Here is a 22,068-nt window from a genome sequence, read left to right on the forward strand (position 1 = left end):
ATCTAATGAAGATTAATTATAAGTTTGTCAGACAATTAAAGACTTTCTCTTTCAGACTTATAATAAAGGAATATTTTATCATTTATATTTATAATTATAGATTTTTCCTTGACCATTCCTCTCTTATCTATAGGAATTATCCGTACCCTATATTTTCTTTTAAAAAAGTAGTGTAGTGATTAGGAAAAACCTTGTTAGACTTTGACATTTCTTGAATTTGTGGCTTGTTGTAGTTGAAGAGGTAAAATTGCTCACAACTATAACAATGATGATTTTTTAAGGACATATTTTTGGTTCCTAGCTAGCTAGCCGTGCAATCCATCAAGGGTCCGTCGTCCGTGCGTTTGTTGACATGGATATTTTGAAGTATAAAGAACAATGGTATTTTTTAGAGAATGGTGGAAATTTTTTAAATTTTTATTCCCAATTATTTTGATAATTAGTATCTCTAATTAATTAACTATAATAATAAAAAAATTCTACAGGGCTAATGTTCTTTTTTAAATACTATATGAAACAATGTCCATGACTTAGTTAATAATATTTTGTTATTAGTGATGTATCTGAAAAAGGAGTTATTGAGAACACAAATAACTCATAAATATAGAAAAGATTATTAAATAAAATTATACTTTATAGAATTTATCATATAAATATATACAAGATTTTGTTGTTTATGAACTCAACACCTTAATGTATAGGTGCCAAAAGAACTCCTGAGCTGCCACTAATTTCACATTAGTATTTGAAATAACAAAAAACCAAAAATAACAAAAAAAAACCCTTGTCTGTTAATGCCTCTTTAGCCCATGTGAAAAAGCCAACAAAAATTAATAGTCAACCGATAACAAAACCAACTTAAATGGCCTTTAAAGACCTAATTTAATATACTAGTCGAGCAAACAAGTCAAACAAATCAACCAATAATTGATTCTCAAACAACTATTTAATTTTATACACTTCTAGAGGAAGTATATATCATCAAATAACACAAGCATCGTGATGCATACATAATTCTTCACAAGAAACACTTAATTTTGATATGTGAGCAAGTCTTTAGTCTCATGTTCTAATTAGCAAAAGATTATATAAACTCTTAAAAATGGGATTTCATATTCCCTCCATGATTAAAGCAATGTATTATGTATTAAACCTTTTTTGGGTAGTTCATTGAAGAATGGTGTAATTGATTATGCAACATGGTCCTCATTAGAACTCATACTCCTACATGCATGCTTAAAGCTTTGCCTAATTTTTTTCAATTTTTTCCTTATTAATAGTATATACTTGGTCCTACAAAATATTTGTAGAATCTGTTTACATGATGGTGATACGTGATAAACAGTTTTTGATTTTATTGATTGATTTCTCATAAGAAAGAAAAATGTTAAATCAAGATTTTGAATAGTTATTTATGTTTATGCAATTTTTATGCTTACCTAATATTACCATTATTATACTTGATATAGTATTGGAAATGATCCATATAATTTATATACTTCACTTAAAGTTAAATATATCTTAATGTAAAAGTTGATTATTTATAGTACGTCATTTGGGGCTTGTTTGGTGTCAGGTAACTGTAATTATAGATGGATGTAGTTGTACAATTTTAACTTTTTGATATCTATATGTCTAACGAACAATGTAAATTAATAACGCGTGATTAATGTAGCAATGATAATGTTGGATTGTAATTTGTTGGAAAAAATGTACTATTTTTGGTTTTAGAATGCTATAACATATAACATTCTGAAAACCGCTCATTCTCTGCATCATTACAAGCTATTTAAACTATTGCTTTTTCAAAAAGTAACATCTTTTATAAAAGTAACATTTTTAACCTCATTAAACTACTATAATTTCTTTTGTAAGAAGTTATATTACATGTACAAACAATTAGATCCTTAGAACATAATAAACTTTAGAAAATATATAACAAACTCTTTAGTTTACGATGACATAGTGAATTCGAGTCATACTTTTAAAGTTGATTTTTAATAAAATATTTAATTGTATATCAACAATGTCAATTAGGAAACAATCAAGCCAATCAAGTCAATTAATTGATCTTGTCAAGAATACAATAAAGGATACAATTAAGTCCCTTAATTGCTTTGATTGATCCCCTAAATGTTACATCTAACTTAGGGGTGATGAATATGGTGTGCAAAACAAAACACAAATTATTGTAGAGGATTTTCAATATTTATAAATCAAAGCTTTGGTATTGTTGCTAATCTAAAACAATATTTTTTCTTATTGGATTAAGGTTGGGAATTAAGTCATTATAATTAAGAGGAGATAGAAAATTAAGCGTTTTATAGGTTGTGATAACTAAACCATTAACACAAGGCCGGAAGAAAAAGTATTTAAGTCTTTAGTCACTGAGCTAATTAAACTCTCTTGTATGGACTTAGTACACATTAATATAATGTGACTGCACCAACCTTAATAAAAGTATATTAGAAGGTCAGTAGAGTCCAGAGTAAAAAATGCGCGTTAGTGAATCAGATAGTAAAGAGCGTGAGTAAGTAGAGAATAGAGTATAAAAAGTAATGCAAAATAAATTTTGGGTACTAAATCTATATTAGACTTTTTTTTATTTCAATATTAAATCCTCAAAATATTTGAGACCACCCTGCCTATAATTTATTGAACTTTCATGTGACTTACCGTCCAATGTCTAATACTATTTTTTTGTCCAAATGATAAAGATAATATACAGTTAACCCCACTAATCTCATTCTAATCATACATTATCTCCCTAATCTTTTTACTTGTCAACCCCTAAGTGTAAGAAGACAGATATGACATTAGTCATGCTTCCTTCTTGTATATAATTGAAAAAGGAACCCATGAAGGCTGGACCATTATACTAACGTCCCAGTTGGTAATTAGTAATAAATAGTGAGAATAATAATGAAAAGTTAGTGTAATTTGGATAGAGATATCTCTTGATAAGTTTAATGGTCATACTTATTCTCTTTTAGTAATCTCATTTTCATCACAAAATTTATTCTAATGTATTATCACCAATTAACACCGAAAACGGGCCGTGATGGGAATTTAGGTTCAGATTTATTTATATCATGATCTCTCGGTCATTTGATTAAAATGTTAACGAACATTCAATTGTGTAAAAACAATTAAGAATGACAATCAAATTAATTTGACGGACATGCAGAGATAAGTGCTTAGTACACTCTGATATTTTAGATTCGTCTTTAATTATACTAATTAACAAAAATAATTATTTCTCATAAAGCTGTTAATTAGATCACTAATTGACCTATTAGAAGGTGAAATTAACAATGATTGGATGCTTTATCTTTATTTATATATTAAATAGTAATTTTCAAATCCATATTCTAACAACGTGAAGCCCATTATACCAAAGAATTGTAATATTATCCTGTACCCATGTGTTACTTTTTAAAAAGTATTCTCAATTAATTCTTAATTATTTTCTTAGATCCTTAGCCTAATTTCATCATTTTATTGGTCGAAATCTTATAATTTATATATTAATATTAATTTATTAATATATATTTATAATAAAGGACATGTAGGTTAATATGGGTAGCTTAACTTTAGGTGAACATTGAAGCAAAGTGTACCTTGATCTTGTAACTTATAGGTGCAAACCCCTTTCCAAACTAATGTTATGTCATCAAATTAATTCATTGGTTAATGGAAGTGTTAGGTTGCTTTTGTTAGTTCAAAATAGAAAAAATTTTGTCCATAACTTGAATAGCTACTTAACATATTTTATAATATATTATAAAAAATATATATTAAAATTTCACTTAAATTTATTTTAATTTCTTTGTATTCTAAAAAATAATGTTTAAAGTTTCTTTCTCCAACAATAAAAAAGAGAGTGCCAATTTGAGTTATATGTACATAATAACTTAAAAGTCATTAATTTCAATCTAAAATTAGTAATGTTCTTGACTTTTTCACGACTCTAGATAAAATAATATAGGTTTCATTCATAGAAATATTTACTGAGTTACGATTTTATATCAACAACATTAAAAGAAAAGTTCATCAATAAAATAATACAACCATCTCTAAAAATCAACACTTCATAAAATCGACACAATATGAAATGAAAAGTTTTCACAATAAAAGATTATATACCTTTTCATTTTAGATAAAAAAAATACCTTAATTTTAAAATAAAAACTTTTAAAAGGTGAAGAGGGAGGGAAAAAAATTTAACTTGTAGTTGGACTAGGCTTCATCCCTATAAATAATTTTTAATGCTTATAATTTTTACTTGACTATTAGCGGACTGTCCGGCTTATAAAAATTATTCAAGATCCGTTATTATTATTATTATTATTATGATTAATAGGAGGTAATGTGGTTTTGTGGAAAATCCAACTAGAAAAATCTTGAGTATGTGTGCTTATGTTTCGATCAAATACCACATACTCAAACAACATGATACGCTCAAATTATTTATACATATTAGGATAATCAATATACAGTATTATTATAACTTACATAATACATTATGTTCACTACAAACAACAAAAGTCACCAAATACCATCTAGCATTAGATTCCAAACTAAATACACTAGTAAAGAAATATTCTATTAATTGGCATTGTATAGATATGCTTTTTATTTTCAACTTAATATAATCAATATAACCTTTTGTGGCACATATATATTTATTTATACATATATAATTAAAAATTATTTTTTTACTTTCTTTTATAATTATTTGAAAAATTATTAGATACTCTAATAATGAGATGATATAATTTTAACACTTTTAAAATTAATTAAAGTACATATACTATATACTTATATAATATTGTTGGGTTGACTTTTAATTCTCTTGAGATTTCTATTTTTATAGGAATTGCATAATTGCATAATTTGATTTTTTTTTTGGGCATATAAACAAAATACAAATTCCCTCTAAAGTAGAAGTTCTCACATAAAGTTCGAAATTAATTATCAAGGGGTTGTTAGTAAAAAAAATTTACACGCCATAAATGGTGGGTGTAACATTTTAGATGGGTATGTGTACGGAAGCGGATATATCTGATTCACTCACTTATTTTGTCATCCCTAAATCAAATAAGTAAAGACTTTTTCTAGAAATTCAACAAAAAAAGTAAATTTTTATGAATTTAAAATTTCTATTATATTTATTTTTTATATCAAACAAATGAGTTCTAAACTTTTTACAGAAAATGATTTTAGATTAATATAATAAATTTTTGGAGAAAAAAATTACATCGTTGTAAGAAAAAAAAAAGTACAAAACCAAATATTGCCAAAAAGGAAAAAAAAAAATTGATCATCAAAGCATAGGGATCACAAACATGCATAGATGAACATGAATATTCTGAAATGTTGTATTTCCCTAGCTATAGCATGTGTTAGGTCTCATCTCACATGCTCCACCATTACATGATCAAATAGTAGTACATTTTTGTTTATTCTTACACATACTCCTACTTCATGTGCTTACAAATTTGACTAATAAGCTTGTTCAAATCACATAAACCTATGTATATTAGACTGCATGCATGGAGTATTATAATATAGCATCACCATGGACTTATAAAACACATCAAAATAAGCCATTCTTCTTGTTTTGGATAGTATTAGATTGCTATTAAGAGTTGAGTTTGATGCTATTCTTAGGCTATATAAGGGATTTTTGGGGCTTCATTTATAAACTTAAACTTTTGGTTTGATTGGTTCCTTGACATGGTATTATAAGTCAATGTGACAAATAGATACGAGTTATAATCTCAATTATGAACAACTCCTCAAATTCAAGTGGAATATTTCACACTAGAAATGAGGTGGGCTTAAGCTGCATTCACACTTCTAGACCAAATGACTCTCGATCGTATGAGAGGCCTCAACCATTAGCTTAATTTTTTTTGAATATATATAATATATCATTGGGGCCTCAACCATTACGTGTCGTTTGGTAATCGATATTAAATGGTGGGAATGATAATGAAATGTTAATGTAATTTTAGTAAGAATATTTCTTGACAAATTTAATGACCATACTAATTCTCATACAACAGTCTCATTTTTTTCACAAAATTCATTCCAATACATTACCACTTGAACATGTGCTATTAGGTGGTAATGAAAAATTGTGAACGAAAAACCTTTTTATGATCAAATTACTATGGTAATGACATGATACATATCATAAAAATTAAAACTACAAATCATTTCCATTACCATTAATTAGTAGTATTAACCAAACAGGCCGTTAGAGTATACATAATGTAAGATTGGGGTCTTAGCTATTAACTTACACTTTTGTTTGAATTTGTTGTTTAACAGCTATTAGGGTTTCATACATCCAATACCACCATGTACAAGTAAGCTAGGCATTGTGCGTGTCATCGTAGTTGACTTGAATTAAACTGATTTAAATTGAATAAGTTGAATAATGATTTTAAGAATGAAAGTAATATATTGAATTAGATTAAATTTAATTTACAATAAAAGTGATTGAAGGACACAATCCAAGAATATTTCATTTTTTTATTTAATAAATTTGAATTAAAATAATTAAAGTTAAACTGAATTGTACTTATTACGTAGCATAAATGTAAATTGGATTAATATTAAGATTAGAGAGTAAAATATATTTGAGTTATGCATGTTCCTTCCATTATCGCATTAGTGAATATCATGTAAATTAATTGTTAGCATTTAAGCTGAAAAAAACAACCTTAATTTAGTATTATAATTCATATCTCATATTCATAAGATAGCTTTTATATTAAAAAATTACACTAATTTCAGATTGAGTTAATTAACAGGTAGACAACATATGATATATTTATCAAAAAAATTTACAATTAGAGAAAGCTGAACTCAAAAAAACCTAAAAATTGAAATATAAAGAAAAAAACACATCATAGGTAGGAAACAATTCATGCTTAGTATTTTGAACCAAGGATAAACGCACTATAGGATGTTTGACTCGACTCATAATTTCTCAAAATTTGTGATAAAATCCAAGATATTAATTGTTTGCCGTCCTAGCATATAGCAATCTAGCAACATTATTGACTTTAATACCTTTTATAATAGTATAATGGTCATATACTTCAATTTTTCACACTATTTATCTTTATTTTTATGTGGTCAATTTGACTCATCATGCATCCTATATATAGGTTTTGTTTGTATTATAATACTAGGTGAAAAGTGAAATAAATCAAAATTTCTTCACTAATGAAAAATATCAATTGGCAAATGCCAATTTGTAAATACCAATAAAAATGATCATATCTTAAATATTAATAAAATATTAGTTAATGACAAATATCATCATCTAACAACATCGATATTTAGAGAAATTTTATTAGATAACAATTGATGAAATCACATGATACACCTTACTATTTTGAAGTGTCCATAATTACCCAAGTAAGATATCTCTATCCATGATAGGGTCTAGCCTATTTGGGCCTTACAAACAAACCGTTAGAAAATGATAAATATCATCCTTAAGAGATTGATATTTAAAAGAATTTTAATGGATAATTGATGATTATATGACACACCTTACCGTACTGAAGTTTTCATAATTACCCATGCAAGATGGCTCTATCTATGGGCAGCTATTATTGTGAGAAACCGTCTCTTAAAAAGACGATTATTTTGTTATTAATTGGCTATTTAACCCATATATTTAATACGTCTCTTGGAAAAACCGTCTCTTGCAATAATTTGTAACGCAAAAACTTGGACGAGACCGTCTCAATTTGAGACAGTCATTATGGGCCGACCCATAAACGCACGTGTATAACAACAACATTTCCCTTCCCTCCTTTTTTCCATTTCCCTGTCACAACTTCCTCATTTTTTCTTACTTCCATAATTAAAACTTTCAATTATACTCTTCTCTATTTTATTTCCTTTCTTGATTTTTGATATTTTTGTTTCTTCCTCTTTATGATTACTGATTCTTCCTCTTGGTTCTTGCCATTTTTTAAAAGATTTCAATTATTCCTCTTCAAAACCCTTAAAATAGTTCAACCATGACTTTTTAGTAGCTTTTTATGATTATTGATTGTGATTTTTCAAGAATCATAAAATGAGAAATTAATTCAAAGCATAATTAAAATAATTTAGGATTGGAGATTACTTGCAAAGAGAATTAGATTGGAGGAAGAAGTCAAGAACACAAAACCCTAAAAATTGTAATGTAGTCGTAGGATTGAAGATTACGTTTTCACCATCGTTAAACACGTTTATATATATTTGTAAATAGTCCAAATTGAATATGCTAATAGTTAAATTATGACATATAAATTGACAATTGATATTTTATAATCTAACTCAATTTTAAACGTATAAAATTTTAAACGTATAAGCTTAAATTATCGTTTTAAAAATAAGTATTTAAAGTCTATAAAGATAATGTATAAGTTTTAGTTCAAATTGAATATGTTAATAGTTAAATTATGACATATAAATTGACACTGATGTTTTATAATCTAACTCAATTTTGAACTTATAATCTTTAGTTATCGTTTTAAAAATAAATATTCAAATTGTATAGATGTATTGTATAGCATTTAGTTCAAATTTAATATGTAATAGTAAAATTGTTATATATAAAATGACAATTGATGTTTTATAATTTAACTCAATTTTGAACTTATAATCTTCAACTGAGGATTTAAAGATAAGTATTCAGATTGAGTAGAGTTATTGCAACGCATTAAGTTCAAATTGAACATGTTAGAAATAAAATTTTGATATATAAATTGACATTGTATCCTCATCTGCATCTCTTTATAATGTCTTTGAAATCATTTTCATGTCTAAATCATTCATTAAATCCTCCATTAGAGAGATGTTTGGAGTTTTAAAGATGAAATGTCGATTTTCTTTATAATTTCTTGAAGATTTTCAGAGATTTTGTAAAGAATTTATGTGCAAACTTTTTTGTTCATTAAAATCCTCCATTAAAGAGATCTTTGGAGTTTTGAAGATAAAATGTTGATTTTCTTGATAATTTCTTGAAGATTTTTAGAGATTTTATAAAGAATTGAATGAGCAAATGTTTTTAATTTTGTTTCCAAAATATCGAGTTTAGGTTTGGCGGTTCTGAAAATCAATTTCCGTGTTTACTGTTTTCAAAAATAGCAGTTATTATTTATTCTTTTTCCTTTTTTTAATTGATAATAAAGATTGGGCTAGAGGGAATTGGGCCGTCCTAGCCTGAGACGGTCTCGGCCAAGACTAGCTGAATTTGTAATCTATGGGAGGATCTAGCCTGTTTGGGCTTTACAAACGAATCGCCTCTGAGTTTCATAACACTACTCAAACCAATTTCAGGCAAACATACCCCCACCGTTGTAAGACTCCAACATTCCAAACAAATTATACTTCAATGGAGATGAATGCAAGCTAACTATCAGTATCTGATTTAGTCATAACATACTACATTCGTTTTGACTAAGGATAAAGCTAGTTAAAGACGTCGTATTTATGTCATAGACCTTGCTTATTGCTCTTTCCTTATTGCTTATTCACATATTACCTTGATTGCTTTTGCTTTTATACATCTTTGATCATGTTATAAATGTTATTGTTTATCTTGCATTGTCTTGTCTTATTTTCTTTCCTATGTAGGTCTTTCTCAAATCGACAGGCTTTTTAATCGCACCCTTCTTTATGGGTATGTTCTTTCGTTTTCTAAACTCTTCAAATACAAATCATAGTTTCTATGAACAAAATACACTAAATATAAAAACAGAAGATTCATGTCTTTAAACAGATGAGCAGATAACATTTTAAGTTTGTACAAATAGATTCATCATTGTCTTTAAACAAAGAGGATAAAATTCTGCAATATATAAAGCATCGTAATAAAATAAATTAATATTCTTGAGATATTATTATTACTCTAATACATCGGATAGTTATCAAAATATGATGAGCAATGTCGTTACAATTGTGTTTTTCTTAGGACAAATGATCACATCTATACACAGGAAAGATTTATGCATTAATAATTAATATACAGGAAAGTATAACAGAAATGAGAAAAAAAAGTACATATAACATCCGAGAAGGTCATGGTCATAATCATCAGCACGTTTCGCACAAAGCCAGATCCGAGGGTATATAACATCCCAGAAGGTCATGATCTTTGAAAGGCTTCTCACTTGGTCTTATAAGCCAAAACACGACTCGTTGGTAAAAAAATGTACGTAAAATAAAGGTCCCGAACTCTCAAGCGTGAGTGTATAAAAATGCTAAAGCCGATAATAGTGTCAATGTTGCAGTGAGGAGTGAGAAATTTGGACGAGGGCTAGTATTTGGCAGCCATGGGTACGAATCAGGAGGTGGCATCACGCAGTTATCACCGTTGAAGTAGATTCTATGAGGGAAAGCCCAGCCTTTCTCGAATGTAAATGCAGACTTGTCTTTCTGAAAGAGTAATTCCGACTGGACGTTGCCATATGGACCGGCTTGCATAAGGAGATCGTTATAGAACTTGATTCCCCATAGCATAGCAGTATCATCTATTAAACGACAAAACCACACATATTTGTCATTTTAGCAAAAATAGACCAACTTTTTTTATAAAAACGCTCTATCTTTTACTGAAACTAATAGAGTGTTTAACATATATTGAGGCGTTAACCATCAGCTTAATCAGAAACGCAACCTAGATCGCTCAATGTGTCGTCCCAATTTAATTTACCTTTTTTAAGAGTATGTTCAAACAAAGAGAGGAAATTAAGAGATAAACCCAACAAACCTTTAAAAAACCACTTAAAAAACAAGTTTTTAAAGCAAATGTCGTACCCCGGCCCACCTTTCTGAGTCAATCTAAGTTATGTTCCTCGTTTTTCGTTCCGATCCCAGATACAGAACCGAATGTCGTTCCACGCAACAACAACAGAATACATGGTGACACAAAAATGACAGCCATTTGTCCTCGTGATTATTCAACGATTGATAAGATAAGCATAATCTAAGTCTCAATTTAATGGGAGAACCGAAGAACTTACTTATATTCGAGTAAGGAGTTAATGGTTCATAATTGAAGCTGAAAACCTCCGTTAAGTTGTCGAAGTTGGGGTGTTGCACAACCATGTTCCACTGAGAGTAGTTCATCCGATAGTTGAAGTTTGTAACCGTAACCTTAACTCGCCAATATTCTTTGTAATTGGTTTTGACATGCCAGTGTATACGTATCGGACACATATGGTTAGTACATTGAACAAGAGGTGGCAAATAACTGTTTTTATTTGAGAGTGCCGGTGCAACAACCGAGGCCAAATACGGGGAATTAGCCCTGAAAACCAAAAATGAAATTTTAGCGAGAGAAATTTAGAGCCGTGTAGTGCCACATGATTTACTAATTTCCTGGCGAATCATGAATCAAAAAAGCGAATAATTGTTGGTTTTAGGATATTTTTAGGCCTTTTCGAGCAAATTAAGAATTCAAACTGCGAATTATGTTACACTGATTTAGAGCAAGCATGAATAAGGTTCGAGTAGAAAAGAGCTTACTCCACACAACTTCCGGGGCTAGTATCGTTGTTTTGGCAGCCACAGCTGCATGTTGGACATGGTATGATGGTGTCGTTGTAGAACGAAGAAAGCGAGATGCAGCATGAGGGTGCTTTCTGGGACAGGAACTGAGAATATGTGCATGTTACATTCCAAGTCACTGAAACAAAAGGATTATTAGCATAAATTTTGGGAAAATAAAGCATTACATAGGACCTTAAAGGAAACCTATATCAAAACTCTATTTCATTTTGATGTGAAAATTCATTTCAAACTTCATTTTCGACCAAATTTTGTCGCTTGAACACAGATTGATGTCTACTATTAGCAAGGGCATGTCACATTCTATCAACATACACACGAAGATAATGTCAATGTGTGACTCTCATCTAGGTGACTCCCATCTATGCGAGGTTTGAGAGATTAGATGTACGAAGTCTTATTGATGACAAAGAGGTTGTTTCCGGTTGACCCACAATTAGTGGAAAAGCCACATGGGGCCCGACCCCTGGGGTCAACTTCCGGAATGTATTCTCACGTTCTATTATATTAGTTCGCCTCTACATATTTTTCGATTGTATATTGGTAGTATTGCTTTATATTTTCTCGATCCCTTAAATTTTTATTTCCTAGCTTTGCCCTTACCCATGGTACCAAACATCTACAGTTTCACATAAATAAGACGTGTACATACAAAATGCAGAACTAATGTCTATCATGTAAGCATAAAAATTAAAAAGGAAAAGATTTAATATGTTGGATGGTAATATATAGTTGCAAATTTTAATTAACTTACTTAAGGCTTGAGTGGTACGTCTCCCATCTTGGGTTTTAAATTTGCTTGGTTTTACAATCTTTCCTGGCCCGCAAGTGTAACCCGGTCCAGGAGCCTTTAGGGTGACGTTCCTTGGCACTTTGACGGTTCTATTAGTGGTGCCTGATTGCCCCACACTAATTTGAAATGAGCTAATTGCAGTGGCGGGGTCTTGCACCCAAGAATTCAGAACTCCTCCCCTGCAGCAGTTTGCGAACTGCTGATTGTAGGGAGTTCCCGGCATCAAGTCCACAATGGTTGGATCCTTCTTACAAGAATGTGGAATATTGCCTTTAAATTTTGAGCAATCCCCTTGTTCTGTTGCTTGGCCACCCACCATGCTCCAAATAACCTCTTTTTTTGCCCAAGTCCATCCAAGTTGCCACCCGGGTGCTTGAATGTGACGATACTTTTGAAAGTTGTAAATAGTAACAACGGCCTACCAAAGAGTAAGAGAAGAAATATAAGAAAAGACGATACTAGTGAAACATACCCCTAATCAAAAATGCCAGCTGCAGGGGCAAAGCCAGGATTTTGATGTTGTGAGGAAAATATCTTTTCATATTAACATCACAAAAAGAAATAATGTGAAGGACCGAAACTACCAGAGTTTTAGGGATTTGATTAATTTTTATCAAGTTGAAAACAAAATCAACTGATAGTTTGTCTTATAACAGAGTTACAATATTTAGTGGGCCAATACGCGGTACAAACTATACTTTTGGTGATTTTTAAGGGTGGTGGGTAGCCAACTTTTTCCCTGATGTAGGTCCGCCTATGATTAGCTTGGTCAAGTAGAAAATGGTATTTCACTTCCATTTATAATTAATAGTTACATCGGCCCAGCTCTTTATGATTAAAGATTCAAGACAACATCACTATATGATCCTTTAGGCTATATAATAGGTGTCTCTTCCTACCCTCTCGGTCTCATTATCACTATATATGAGATTAACAACAAAAATACCAAAACTTTAATGCCAAAAGATTGCGATTGACTACATGAACCAATATATCAGTTATAGCGGTTGTCCATAAAAATTCTTCTTTGCCATTTATTTCAATCATCTACAATCTAAAACCGTAAATCTAAATTTTTCATATCCTTTACTATTCTTACCTTCCAAGTCATCTTTCGTTTTCCTAGCCCTTTTTATATAACATTAAGAAAAAAATATGTTTGGAAATCGAAGTTGTACCATCCACAAATCGGAGGAGTCCTTGAATCCTTAAGATATCAAGGCAGGAAAAGGTTAACATTAGATGCAAATGTGCTTTCGTTATTGGTATAAGAATTAAACACCATATTACCTACACAATTATCCTGCTGGTTTAAAAAAATACACAAAAAAAGAAGAAACTCCAACAAAGGATAAAGTACGTACAACATAACCATCCGCAGTCCAAGTAATGACATCCCACTTGATAGTAATATTTCCATTTGGATCGAGAGGATCATATGCCTCTGTAAACAATCAAGAACAGAATTTCAAGCTCAATTCTATAGCCCACTTACCGTAAAGGCGTAAAACACAATCAATAACTAAAAGGAACATATAATTTGTATAGTAGTCACAGTTCCGATCAGAAAATCAAGGAATTGTAATTCACAAACACAAGTAGGATATTAGATTCTATACATGAATTTACCAACTCTATTTTGTATATCACACATTTAAACACATTGTATTGAAAAAAGCGTTTGCATAACATAATCACTTTATGTAACTTAGACTCTTAATTCCACCTCAAGTACCTATAATAGATTCTTGATGTTAATAGCGTATACGGACAATTTTGTGTACTAGACAGTCCAATCACCCTCACAACAGAATCAATAATAAGCCAAAAAATCTGATGAAACTATTGTAACACTAAACCAAAATATAGCTTATAGCATGCCCCATTTGTATATAAAAACAAGCTCATCTATTTTATTGGCTATCAACCCATTATGATTCCATGACCCAATATTACAACCCAATCACATTATGAGAAGACATAATACCCAAAAAAAATTAAAAAATCAAAAACTACATAAATAACCAATTAAAAGCAGCAGCAAACTGATAGAAACCAACAAAATAACTTTCTTCTTGGAATGATAGAGTCATGGCCTTGTGGGGCTATGACATCAGCTTAAGTTTTTGGTTTTGGTTGAATTGAATCTTGACATGGTATCAGAGCTAACGTGAAAAAGGTCACGGGCTCAAATCTCATTCACCCTCATTATTTTAAGTGAAATAATTGGCGTAGAGTAGTATACGATATCATGGGCTACAAGCCTCGGCCTAACTTTTGGTTGAATTGGTACACTAACGTGGGAATGACATAAAAACTCTAGCAAATTAGAAAATAACACGGTGAGAAGAGAACATAATATTTTCCCTGAATATGATCTATGAAAAACCAATGAATCAATGAAAATCCCTTTTAACCCAAATGAATATACAAAAAAATCATCAAAGACTCGAACTTTACAAACCCAAATGTCATGATAAGCCAAATTGAACAAAATGATCAACAAAAAAATTTTAAAGACTCAAAATCTAACCAATCAAAATGCCATGAAACATCAAATTCAATCAAACGAATATACAAAAAAATTCATAAAGACTAAACTTTTTAAACATAGATGTCATCATAAGTCAAATTCAACAAAACGATTAACAAAAAATTCTTAAAAGACTCAAACTTTCCAATACAAATGCTATGAAACATCAAATTCAATCAAATTAGCATACAAAAAATCATGAAACACTCAAATATTACAAACCAAATGTCTTAATAAGTCAAATTCATTAGAATCATCAACAAAAATTCTTAAAGACTCAAACTTTGACAAAAATAAATGCCATCAAACATCAAATTTACATACAAAAAATCATCAAACACTCAAATTTTACAAACCCAAATGTCATAATTTGTCAAATTCAATAGAATGATGAACAAAAATTCTTAAAGACTCAAACTTTAACCTATACAAATGCCATGAAACCTCAAATTCAATCAAATTTACACACAAAAAATCATCAAAAACTCAAATTTTACAAATCCAAATGTCATAATAAGTGAAAATTCAATGGAACCATTAACAAAAATTCCTAAAGACTCTAATTTTAGCCAATCCAAATGTCATGAAGCATCAAATCAAATTCAAAAAGATTAACATGCAAATAAGCAGAAAAGACATAAACTTTACAACCCCAGAATTAAAATTGAACAGGAAAAGAAAGACAGAAAGGTTACCTGTAAGAGTAAAAGTAGAACTAAAGAAGAAAAATGCAAAAACAAAATCACCCAAATTGCAAAATGATTTAATACCCATTTTGGAGAAATTACAAAATGGAGGATAGAAAAGGTTTTAGAAGGAGAAAGAAAGGAGTTATGATGAAGGAAGAAATTACTACTCGGAGTGGAAGAAAGATTTTGGACTTCTCGTAGCTTCCACTTCAAGTGGCAAACTGGCAATTCAAAGAAGTTTTAAGTACTCCCTTCCGTTTCTTAAACAAATTCCTATTTGATATTTTTGGTATTTTATTTGTTGTTTCTATAAAAAACTTTCTATTTTATATGATTAATTTTAGATAAAAATAATCTTATTAATCTTTATTTTAATATTTTAATAATACTTATGGTTTGCACATATCTTTTACTAATTTCATTTTAACATTTTTATATTTTTTATGTTAGTCACATGTTTCTTACCAACTTTATAAAAATATTTTTTTATTAGTTGTGGTCTTATATTTTTTCTACTAACTTTTTTTTTAATATTTTCTAATGTTTATAATTTTTATTTTTCCTCCATAAAATATATTATTTAGTAAATTAATATATCCATTATTTAAAAATTCCATTTTCCTTTAACTTCTTAGGGCAACTTGAGGGATTCTGAATTTTGTTTATATATTCCATGTTCAATTGGTTATTGGCATGGAATTTAAGAATTTATGTCTGAGTGTCTGACCATTCAGCAATAGAGAAAAGTGGCATGGAGTGTGTCGTTTTGTGAGTTTATTGTAACCAGATCATAGCATTAGGGCCATGGATTGTGAAAAACTTGAGGCTTGTGATTATCTATTGCATTTGTGTGGGTCCATAATAACAATTTAAAATGAAAAAAATAAAATTAGAAACGAATTCAATAAAAGCTTAAACTGATATCTGAAATATATTTTAATATGTGCTTTTATATGATGTTCTCAATCCTCATCACACATGGTTGAAGTGTTGATTCTTATACTATGTTAGTTTATGATATTATGTTAAGGAGTTAACTTAGTCGTTAAAGACTTAAAATAATAGCCAAAGCCAAATAATATTCATATATTCTATCAAAAAAATATGTTAATTAATTCCTAAGGTTCGTGAAATTGCAACACCTTTAAATAATCTAAACTCTGAAATGTGTAACTAGTATTAAATAGGAGATAATTTGTGAATGAGATAGCAAGTGATGGTGACATTTATAAATGAAATATTGCAAAATTAATAAAAAATTGAATAATATAGTATATATAATATATTAGGACTTTAGGAGTACTAATGCTTAATGTTATCGGATATGTTATATAATCTGCCATAATTTATTATTATTATTTATGAGCCCCTATTTGTATTGGATCAATTACATTATTATTATTATTATTATTATTATTATTATTATTATTATTATGTCTCTTGAAGTCTTGATTGTGTCTCTACCTAAGTTTGAGATAAATAATTTTTGAGCTATTTTACATGAGATTATCTTTAATTGAGATGGATTTAAAGTGATCCTTTTAAATAATTTAGTAAGCATTTTTATATTTAAAGTGTTAATTTTAATATCTAAAATGAATTTGTAAACATTAAATAACTATAAGTAAATACTTTTAAGTATAAAAATGAATATTATAATTAATTTAATTGGACTATTTAACCTAATTTAAAACAATCAACCTTACATGAGAATTGTATTAATTATATCATTAAATTTTACTTTTGATTTTTTTTTTTATAAAAATCTTCATCTTTGAAGCAAGAGGGAAAGCTTCATTAAGAAAAATAATCCGAAAAATATGGTATTGGTAACTCAAGTAGAATCACCAAATCACCATCTATCCAATCCTATCACAAATAGAAAATTTGAAATACTTAAGCAAAAAAAAAAAAATTAATTAAATAAACTAAGTTCTAAACTTATTCCAAAAGTAAGCGTGAAATTCCTCAACTTGAGGTTTGAGGCTGTTCGCAATTACTAACTGCAAACAGGTTAAAAAAGACAAAATAGTTGTTCGCATATACTAACTGCGAACAACTATTTGACCTGTTTTGACATGTTCACAGTTAGTGATTGCGAACAGCATGCTGCACAAAAACAGGACAAAATAGTTGTTCCCAGTTACTAAGTGAGTAAGTGGGAACAACTATTTTTGTCTTTTTTGACAACTGCGAACAGCCCCAAACCTCAGGTTTGAAAATTTCACGCTTACTTTTGGAATAAGTTTAGAATTTAGTTTATTTAATTAATTTTTTTTTGTTAAGTATTTCAAATTTTCTCACAAATATATGAAGAGGCCCAATGACTAATGATGAGTACCACTATTACTTTCTCTCCTCATAAAATAGAAAATACTTTCTTCGTCTTTTAATTATACATTTTCTTTTTAGTGAGATATATAGATTTACTTTGAAGAGTTGAAACCACAAAAGGAACAAAAGAAATATTAAAGCGAAAGAGTTGCTCTAAAAAAATTTAAATGTAATCCCATATCGAAAAATTAAGAGAAATATAAGTTATATGGACTACTTTTCGTATTACTAATTGGTTTTAAGATGAAACATCATCTGATTTATCCGCAGCCAATTTTCTTATCATATAAGACTTGTTTACAAATTACAAGCTCCATAACAAATTTATAAAATAAAATATACAACATTTTACGCAAATTTCATCATTGATTAAATAGAAGACATAAGCAATTTGACAATAAGCTATGAACAAAAGTCCAATATAATTCACGGGGCTGCTTTATTTTAGTTATTTCCCGGAAATAGAATTAACCAGAGTGCTTACATATAACCTTCCAAGTCACTGTCAATTAAAAATGAAAATAAAAATAAGCCACCATAAAAATATTTATGATAAATTATATTTAGATATTAAAATACGAAAAGATAATTTGAATTATATTATAATGATAATACTTATGTTATTTTGTTCTTTATATACTCTTATTTATGTTTAATTTGAAAATGAATATGATTAATTTAACTGTTTTCGATTTGTTGAAGATAAACTTATATTTTGATTATTCGTGAATAATCACATGTATTGTATGTGTCTTCTGTAAATGTACAAAAACAAAGTGAATATTGTGGAAAAAAAGAAACTTACTTAATGCACGAGTAAATCTTCTCTTGTCCCGAGTTATATAATTTGTACGCTCAATTACCTTCGCAGGTCCACACGTATATTTACCTCCAGGAGCCTTAAAATTAAAATTTTTAGGCAATTTTACATCTCTATTAGTATTCCCTGATAATCCAACACTAAGTTGGAAACTGCTTATCGATCGAGATTGAGGTTTGTTCGACCAAGCATCGAGCAGACCTCCTCGACAACAGTTTTCGACTTGTTGATTGAATGGTGTATGTGGGGACAAGTCTACAATGGTAGGACTTTTCTTGCAACTAGCTGGGATGTAATTTTTGAACTTTGAACAATCCCCTTGGTGCGTTGCTTGGCATCCAAGTGTGGTCCATATGACTTCATTTTTTGCCCAAATCCAACTTAATTGCCATCCTGGTGCTCTAATTGGACGTTTTTGAAAGTTGTACATTGTGATTACAGCCTGTTTATATGTTTGGCAAAGTTAATTCTGCTCGTCTCATATGAGACCGCCTCATCATGAAATTAAATGTGTATGAGTCAGCCTAATAGAGATAGTTTCATCATAAAACTATCTTATATAAGAATTTGTGAAGTTAAATTAGTGAGCATTGATAACATCTTTCGTTATGTAGGCAAGAATACGTACATCTGATTACGTCAAGGAACCAATTATGTCAAAATTAAACTTTATAAGTTGATTGTTCCAACCGTCTAATATATGTTTTATATTTTATCATGCTTTCTAGATCATATAAGAGCTCTTTAGCCGAGAAATGTGAATGAAGTACAAGTGTTTCTCATATTTAGCGCTAATGATTCCATTCGATTTGAGAGACTAATGAGATCCGATCCCATAACTTGCACGAAAAGTTTAATTTTGTTGATCATGGAATGTCTCTAAAAAGAGAAAAGATTTGGAGAAAAAATAAAATTTCTCCTCACAAAATTTTTTCTTATCATTCTCTCTCTTTTTTCCCTTTCTTTCTTTTCTCTAATTCCCATTAAATTCTAGTTATACAAGCATAGTATTCAGAATATAAAGAGTAATTACTTACAACATAACCATCTGGAGTCCAATTTATAAGATCCCACTTGATTGTAATATTTTCATTTGGATTTGAATGACAATTTGCTTCGAAAAAGAAAAAGAAAAAGATTAATAATTAGATACAAGTCACACGACAATAACATAGATAAATTCTAAAAATTACTGAGATAATCTTTCAATAAATTAAAGTAAATAACTCATTGAGAAAGTGTTTAATCTGTAATGGAAAATAGAGAGGATGAATTACTAAAAGTGAACTAACCTGCAGGAATAAACCTTAAAGAAGAGAGAAAGATGATAAAGAATAAGCTGTAAACCCACAAATTATTCAGCATGGCTTCAGTATGGATCTTATTTCATTGACTATTGATTTGTATGGATTTATATATTACTCCCTCCTATTCAGCTGAACTGTCCCATTTGACTTTTCAAACTTGCCGAGGCAACATTTTAACTCTTAATATCTCAAATTATGCTTAATTAAAAATTATAAAAAGTTGATATTAATAATCCTTGTATTGAGACAAATCAAACAAGATCCCATATGACTATGTTTTAACTTATAGATTAAGAGTAAAATACAAATTAAGAGTGATAAGTGAATAGTGCCAAAAAAAAAATGGGACAATTCAGCTGAATAGGAGGTAGTATATATTTGGATTTAGATATTGTGCTTTTCTTTTTTTCTTTTTTTTTTTTTATGAAAGTGGAACTTATTAATACTCTGCATAATTTAATAATGCATAAATACCAACTTGGTTGCTAGTAGTTATAGAGTCTGACAAATATTAATGTGAGAATTAAATATTTTCTCAATTAAAATGTATATTTTTTATTAGAGAATTATGAATTCGATTTTTCTTGACTCTTATCCTCTCCTTTTTTCTTATTAAAAAAATAATATTAAAATAAATATATTAATATTATAAATTAAAATAATTTAATTTGATTTGATTTTGATGGTTATAAATTTATAATTAGAGTAGTTTTGTTTTTTATGTAGCATACAATTTAATGTCTTTTCTGCAATAATTATGTGGCCATGTGTGAAGTCAAATGTGCAACTGGTCCAATGAATTGTATAAACTTGTGGGGTTTTTTGTTTATTTTCCTTGTAAATGATCAACTAGTTTTAGAGCAAGTTCCTTTTTTATATTTTCTCAATTTCAAATTACTAGCAACATTATGAATAATGTATTATTTATTTATCATTCTTAATTTGTGATTACTATTTAATTTATAAGTTAAAACATGATTAAATGAGATCTCATTTGATTTTTCTCAATACAATGATTATTAATATTCAATTTTTATAATTTTTTATTATATATAATTTGAGCTATTGAATATTAAGTGGAATATCGTTTGATTCGTTACATCAATAAGGATTTTAACAATTATTTATTGGTTTGAATCACTATCAAGGTCAAAGGTTGAACTTACTACTTTTACGTTTCATTTAATTTGTTGATTAGATGACTTAATTTTAAAGTAAAAATTATGATAAATATATGAATTATGTGAATTACATTTTAAAGTTTTTGCATTTTGCGAATTATAGCATTAATTAATGTTTACAATCACTAAAATATTAATGTCTATAACATTCAGATCATATCACTTTAAGGTTGTAATTTACAAATTTCATATATATATATATACACGTTAAGATCACACATTAATATAATTTAACTTTTATATATATCTTTCAATGTATGTTTAAATTTTTCTCTCTTATCTTAACAATAATATTTAACATGAAACCGAAAAAGTATATGTTTTGGGTTTACGAAATTTAAGATGGGAGATGTGCGGTTGAAAACTCGTTGCATAAAAGTGATTTAACATAAGAAGCACAAATAATAATAGTACGTACAAACAAATTGGATCTCACTTTTAACTAAATTGAGCACAAAAACAAAAGCCATTGAACTCATATATTATTATTTAATGTGAAATCAAAAGAGAGTATTGTGCTCCATCCAGAAACACGTGCTGTAGCAATCTTCATAACACGGACGAAATATCGCGAATAGCCATTGTTAATGAATATTAATTGGAATACCAGTACGTAACTTTCCAAGTCACTTTCAATAAAAGTGAGAATAATTAATTAGTCATTTCAAATTGGTTCAAATAAAAATATGTACATATGAGATTCAATAATGCATTTACAATTATAGAACCGTGTAATGCAAATTCAATACAAATATAAAACTTCAAAACGCAAATTCAATTTGTGGATTAACTAAAGCCTACAAGTTTGAAAGAGAGAGGATT

The 22,068-nt window shown here is 28.9% G+C and overlaps 2 protein-coding genes across 2 annotated transcripts; both read right to left on the reverse strand.

Annotated features, from left to right (window-relative positions):
• Positions 1 to 9,854: 9,854 nt before the first annotated feature.
• On the reverse strand, positions 9,855 to 15,826 carry LOC130802185 (COBRA-like protein 1). Its single transcript, XM_057666112.1, has 6 exons — positions 15,611 to 15,826; positions 13,747 to 13,826; positions 12,344 to 12,800; positions 11,548 to 11,707; positions 11,043 to 11,329; positions 9,855 to 10,550 (listed from the first exon to the last, which is right to left on the reverse strand). The coding sequence occupies exons 1-6, from the start codon at positions 15,687 to 15,689 to the stop codon at positions 10,258 to 10,260; spliced, it is 1,356 nt and encodes a 451-aa protein (XP_057522095.1). The 5' UTR covers positions 15,690 to 15,826; the 3' UTR covers positions 9,855 to 10,257.
• A 2,061-nt stretch (positions 15,827 to 17,887) lies between these two features.
• On the reverse strand, positions 17,888 to 20,206 carry LOC130802186 (COBRA-like protein 1). Its single transcript, XM_057666113.1, has 4 exons — positions 20,051 to 20,206; positions 19,796 to 19,872; positions 18,744 to 19,200; positions 17,888 to 18,440 (listed from the first exon to the last, which is right to left on the reverse strand). The coding sequence occupies exons 1-4, from the start codon at positions 20,121 to 20,123 to the stop codon at positions 18,406 to 18,408; spliced, it is 642 nt and encodes a 213-aa protein (XP_057522096.1). The 5' UTR covers positions 20,124 to 20,206; the 3' UTR covers positions 17,888 to 18,405.
• Between the last annotated feature and the right edge of the window lie 1,862 nt (positions 20,207 to 22,068).

The sequence above is a fragment of the Amaranthus tricolor genome, chromosome 16 (assembly GCF_026212465.1).
Source record: "Amaranthus tricolor cultivar Red isolate AtriRed21 chromosome 16, ASM2621246v1, whole genome shotgun sequence".
In the NCBI taxonomy this organism is placed as follows: Eukaryota; Viridiplantae; Streptophyta; class Magnoliopsida; order Caryophyllales; family Amaranthaceae; genus Amaranthus; species Amaranthus tricolor.

What these genes read in the sequence shown, in the direction of transcription:
- LOC130802186 (XM_057666113.1), bottom strand. Translation starts at nt 20,123, where the DNA reads ATGCTGAATAATTTGTGGGTTTACAGCTTATTCTTTATCATCTTTCTC. An exon ending in TTTAAGGTTTATTCCTGCAG is followed by an intron (nt 19,873 to 20,050) that starts GTTAGTTCACTT and finishes TCTTTTTCGAAG; the next exon opens with CAAATTGTCATTCAAATCCA. An exon ending in GGACTCCAGATGGTTATGTT is followed by an intron (nt 19,201 to 19,795) that starts GTAAGTAATTAC and finishes ACATATAAACAG; the next exon opens with GCTGTAATCACAATGTACAA.
- LOC130802185 (XM_057666112.1), bottom strand. Translation starts at nt 15,689, where the DNA reads ATGGGTATTAAATCATTTTGCAATTTGGGTGATTTTGTTTTTGCATTT. An exon ending in TTCTACTTTTACTCTTACAG is followed by an intron (nt 13,827 to 15,610) that starts GTAACCTTTCTG and finishes GATTGTTTACAG; the next exon opens with AGGCATATGATCCTCTCGAT. An exon ending in AGCCCCGGAAGTTGTGTGGA is followed by an intron (nt 11,330 to 11,547) that starts GTAAGCTCTTTT and finishes TTTGGTTTTCAG; the next exon opens with GGCTAATTCCCCGTATTTGG.